General features: G+C 38.9%; 2 protein-coding genes across 3 annotated transcripts in view; one reads left to right on the top strand and one right to left on the bottom strand.

Annotated features, from left to right (window-relative positions):
- LOC104735119 (trafficking protein particle complex II-specific subunit 120 homolog) overlaps window positions 1-1,203 on the bottom strand; it is a 6,270-nt gene extending 5,067 nt beyond the window's left edge. The window contains exons 1-3 of the mRNA XM_010454842.2: window positions 697-1,203; window positions 299-505; window positions 14-196 (exon numbers count right to left, since the gene is read on the bottom strand). Of these exons, the coding sequence (XP_010453144.1) occupies window positions 14-196; window positions 299-505; window positions 697-1,107 (801 nt within the window). The 5' untranslated portion in view covers window positions 1,108-1,203. The remainder of the gene's footprint in view (window positions 1-13; window positions 197-298; window positions 506-696) is intronic.
- Window positions 1,338-5,033, top strand: part of LOC104735117 (aberrant root formation protein 4-like) — a 6,464-nt gene continuing 2,768 nt past the window's right edge. Inside the window, exons 1-11 of one of the 2 annotated variants that reach the window (XM_010454839.2) lie at window positions 1,338-1,487; window positions 1,745-1,903; window positions 1,998-2,147; window positions 2,299-2,371; window positions 2,602-2,768; window positions 2,884-2,943; window positions 3,045-3,195; window positions 3,299-3,627; window positions 3,712-3,783; window positions 4,209-4,286; window positions 4,546-4,704. In XM_010454839.2, the coding sequence (XP_010453141.1) occupies window positions 1,389-1,487; window positions 1,745-1,903; window positions 1,998-2,147; window positions 2,299-2,371; window positions 2,602-2,768; window positions 2,884-2,943; window positions 3,045-3,195; window positions 3,299-3,627; window positions 3,712-3,783; window positions 4,209-4,286; window positions 4,546-4,704 (1,497 nt within the window). In that variant the 5' untranslated portion in view covers window positions 1,338-1,388. The remainder of the gene's footprint in view (window positions 1,488-1,744; window positions 1,904-1,997; window positions 2,148-2,298; window positions 2,372-2,601; window positions 2,769-2,883; window positions 2,944-3,044; window positions 3,196-3,298; window positions 3,628-3,711; window positions 3,784-4,208; window positions 4,287-4,545; window positions 4,705-5,033) is intronic. The other variant, XM_010454837.2, reaches the window with a different exon arrangement.

The raw sequence follows: 5,033 nt of genomic DNA, 5'->3' as shown, positions 1-5,033 counted from the left end.
CATAAAGCCTTACCAGTAAGGCACAAACACTGCCTTCCAAGGCACCTGCATACCAGAAGTAATCTCCTGTCAATCTGGCCAGTTCTAGAGCAGTAGAATAGTGAGCATTGGCATCAACAGGTGAACCAGCCAACAAAGAATAGTCTCCTATCGTTTTTTGTGCACGTCCAAGCCTACGCTTTTTGGCCTTGATAACCTGCATTAGACCAAACGAATGAGCCTAGAAGGTATAATGGTTATAAGCTTCCACAGGAGGAAATGAATCATAGACTAAATTATAGGACACCTAGACATGAACCTCCTCTGAATTGAGACTAGCTTGGGAATCCAAAGGCGTCTTCAAAATTGTGCCAGCAGATTCTGCCTGAAGAACCCACTTCTCAAATTCCATTAACAGCGAAGCTGCAATATCTTGCATCATTGTTTGTAAATGAAACTCCTGAGTTTGCTTGTCAGAAGGAGGAAACAAAATCACATTTTCACCCTTCTTGTCTCCATCTTCAAGCTGCACAAGACAGTACATTGATCATAGAATCGTCAATTAGCACACATTCAGAAGCTGTAGAACATAAGCTACCGATTTGGAAATTACCAGGTAACATATAAACATCACTATCAAGTATCAACTATAGTGCATCATCTAGAATATTAGAAGCATCGAAATTTCAAAAGGGAAGTGGAAACTAAGATACTCACTTGCGAATCGCCAGGGGAGAAGGCGAAGCAGCGCCGGACAAGAGCCGATGAATAGCTCTTACAAGCCACATTAAATTTCTCAGTGACAGAGTCGAGATCAGGGGAAGAAGGACAGTGGCAAAGTCCGATCACGGCGAGAATCTTCCGATTAGACTGAAAATCCTCCCAGGGACTCGGAGGAGAACCACCAAGCACAAATTTGAACCGGAGAGAGCCAGAGTCCCAAGGCTGATTCGTAAACGGAGATTTCTGGTGCTCAGTGTAAAAGGAGCTAACAGCGGAGAGCGCGATCGTGTGATGACGGAGCAGCATCGAGTGATAGTCCCGTAGAAGCGTCGGCGGGATAGTACCGATCGGGAGGACGGCGATCCGAATGATAGACAAAGTCTCGATGCTGACGTCAGGTTCCATGGCTAGATCAGAGGAGGAGAGTTTGAGCCAGTATAGGATCTTTTCGGTGAGGGTGAAGTGCACCGGATCTGGAGGAGAGACGAATACGAGAAAGTGTGTGTGTGAGCGAAGAGAGAACGTGGCTTGTTTGGATACAAGTTTTAAACTATTCGTAATTTAGAATTTAGGTTATATGGGGTTAATATTATTCGTATAACCAAACAACCTGGTTCAAATCGCGATTATTTAAAACTCTCTCGCTCTTAACGAAACAGAGGCGAAATTGAAAAGTTTTTGGCGTTATGGCGTCGTCCACTGTTGGGAGCTCCGAGTTTGAGGAGACGATTGTTACTGCTTCCCCTTCACGCCGTGTACGAGAACTTTTAGCTTTGTGCTTCAGTGTAAGTTTTCTCAACTTCTTCGGGTTGTGTAATTTTGTTTCTGTGGGAAAATATTTTAAAAGCTTCGGAGATTGGATGAATACTTTAGCCGCTTCGTGAGTTTTGGAGTTCGATTGAAAAAAATTAGTCGCTAATTAGGTTCTAAGGAACGAACTCGTGGTTTCGTGATTGGCTGGAGCGTTTTTTTGTTACTTTTGATTTTCAAGTAATTGATTGATTTTGATTTTGTGTTTTTTTTTTTATTTTATTTTGTTCAGTCAGGTGAAGTTGGAGGAGGATTTAAAGACTTGGAGAGCTTAGTTAAAGAACTTGTCAGCTATCTGAATTGTTTGTCCGAGAACGATGAACTGGAGAATGATGTTATTGAAGTTCTAGATGAAATTTTGAAAGTTGTATCATCTCCTCAAGTGGATCAGGTACTTTGTCAGTTCTCAAATTGCTTTGGAAGCCAAAAGGAAAGATTCGTTTAGAATCAAGCTTATGAGTTTTCCCCAATTCATTGTGTTACAGGAGGTTATAGATGAACTGTCATTTCAGTTGCCGAAAGTAACTTCCAAGTTCGCAGACCTATCAAGCAGATGTTTACAGTTAGTTGAGGAAATCGTTGATCGATTTGTGGAAGCATGCAATCCACGTGACATGCTTTCAATTCTTTGTGAGGTATTAGATCTTGAATTGGATTCGGATCCAGGCTAATTCAAGGCAGTATATATATACTATTCTTAAGTTGCTTTTTCGTAATTGGTATTTGCCTTAAGAAGACTACAAGTTCTTTTTTCAAGTTGATCACCTTATGAATCTAAATGACCAGGCACTTGATGCTGCAAGGTGCTCTCTTTCACCCTCTAGTTGTTCTACTCCGTTATTACATGGGCTCTCCAAAGGTAGCAGTTGAAGATTTTTTCTCGTTTCCTAGATACTTATAAACTTCTGTCATAAAGGTGAATTTTAGCTTGGTACCTGCAATTTTAGTAATGCACCTCGAGAGTAGAAAAGTATGAATTTCCCTGATAAAAAAATTCTTTGAATTCTTAACCACTTTTCTTACTGAAGATGTTAATATAGCTCTTGCAAACTGAAGCAGTGACAAGTTATTCGAATTTCTTGGTTTCAGTATTTATTTCAATTCAGAGGCGTCACTTCGAGCAACTAAAGGTTGCAGTTCCAGTTGTCCTGAACGCTTTGAAGGACATTTCGTTGGAAAAAGATGTGCAAGTTGAAGATTTATTTGATAAGGCTGTAGGCATTGCCTTTTCAATTCGAGATGTTTCTTCAAAACTGGTCTGTAAGTTTGATAAATTGGCAATTGGGATTTCCTTAATCACTTCTTAAAGTGCTCATTCTCTAAATTGAATATTCCACTCTCCCGTTCTGATCTCTTTTCTTTGTTTTACAGAAGAACGAAGAAGAAGTAAAAGTCCGTTGTTTGCTCGGTTTCTATGTGATACAGATAACGGTTCGTACTTGATTCCAGCTTTGGTTCTATATATTTCTGCTTTCCTCTTTTATGAGCATATAGATTGCCTTCAATACCTGATACTTGATCTAATTTTGCAGGCTATTCTTTCAGTTAGCATCAGAGACAAAGCGGTCTCATGTGTTCCTCTCGTGATGCAGTTAGAACCTTTCTTGACATACTGTGGTTTAACACATCTTGGTTTAATCACGGGGAGTGACACTGAAAAATTATTGAGCACGGTTGCTGGAGGTTAATCTCAAAACTCAAAAAGCACTTTCTTCCTGATTTGAAAACTCCATCCATCCATTCTCGTATCGCAAGATAGTTTGTCTCACGAATGTAATATGAACAGATGATGATGATTTTGTCAACTCTTTCCCTGACATCAAATTGGGTGCATCGCTTTTACTCATCTGGGCAAAGATCTCACAAGAGGTTGGAGAGGCTACTAATGCAGCTTTAGGAAGTGATGTAGATGAGCTTCAAAGCAATCCAGTGAAAAGGTGGCAAGCTTATGGGATTTTGAAATATATACTTTCCTCTGGAGATCTGCTCTGGGCATTTAAAAGACACACTATCGAGTTCTTGCTTGACATAACAAAAGGAGTTTCTTCAACTCAAGGCAATGATGAGAAAATAGATTGTTCCCACTACACACCTAGCATCTACGCTGCTTTACAGGCATAATTCTATTCTCCTTAAATTTTTACACCGTTCAGGTTTACCAGCGTTCTAAGTAGTGTCTGGTTTCTTTCTTTCTTCCAGGCTGTTACATTAGTGATCATGTATGCCCCAGACGCAGATCTGAGAAAAAAGACATTTGAGGCACTGAAGAGGGTAATTAATAAACCTTGACTTAATCAATTTTGGGGAAACTGATTTTGAGTGATGCAGAAATTGATTCTATAGATAACATAATCCACAAAGAAAAAAAGACAACCCAAACTTTCAAATGGCTTTTGTTTCCTATGACTTCGAAATGAGTTTGTTTCTTTAGATCTAAACTCAATATGTTTTACACAGAATTATTGTACAAATTTAAATGATTCGTCTTGTGCTGAATCTGCTTATAATCCTTTATAACTAGAAGAGGTGTTAGCCAACTTTTACTACCCTCAGTATATATGCCCTGTTTTTCTTTCTTTATTCTAAAAATGCTTCGTTCATAAGTTTAGTGATCTATTCGGCTTGATTTATAGGTACAGAGATTGTTATATATTTCTTCTTACAATCTTCTTTTTTTCTGGGTGCTGGTTGATTAGATTCTTTCTGATATCCCAGCTCCTCAGAGGTTTCACGTTCTAAGAGCCCTTGTCACGAATTCCCAGTCTTCCCCAATGGTTAGTATTTTTGTATCCCCTCGAGCTTTATGGATAGTAAAGCATGTGACACTTCACAGATATGATGATTATGAAGATACACCTTTACATGCGTTGTCCGTTCATAAACTACACAGCTTAGTGTCTTTAGTAGTCTTACGGTGCTACTACTGTTAAAGTACAAGTCAGCTACTTTTAAAATTTGTTGCTGTAATAGCTACTTTTTCCACAAGAAAAATGGTATCTCAGTTCACTAATATTGTTTTGCTAAATCAACCAGACAGCGATCCTTCTCGGTCTATTTAAAGACAGCATGAGCAGCAGTAGTTTGCAAGGTACAGATTGTGCAGCCGCTGATATGCTTGTTATTGAGCTAGTGGAGTTGGTCTTAAGGCCTCCAAAAGGTGGTCCTCCACTCCTTCCAGACCAAAGTGATGCGGTAATTGTTTTGTTCCTATATCAATTCTTTAAAAAATATATATTTTTTATCTTTTGTGTGCATCATGTAAGCCCATATGCAATGCAGTAAGTAATATGGGTAAGGTAATTGCTTTAAGGGACATAGATACATACATACAGAGAAAAGGTGAAAGTATCAAATGAGAGTAGCATACTTTTCTCGCTAATTAAGGAATTTTATGATGTTCCATTGCTAGAAGATTTGTCGTCAGTAAAACTGTGATCCAAGAATTTTCACCGGTTATAAGAATGCGAGTGTCGGATAGAAAATAGGGAGAGCTTGTTATTGTTTCTCTACTAAATATTTAT

The sequence above is a fragment of the Camelina sativa genome, chromosome 13 (assembly GCF_000633955.1).
Source record: "Camelina sativa cultivar DH55 chromosome 13, Cs, whole genome shotgun sequence".
NCBI lineage: Eukaryota > Viridiplantae > Streptophyta > Magnoliopsida > Brassicales > Brassicaceae > Camelina > Camelina sativa.
The sequence above is the reverse complement of the archived record's forward strand: the minus strand, read 5'-3'. Positions and strand labels throughout refer to the sequence as shown.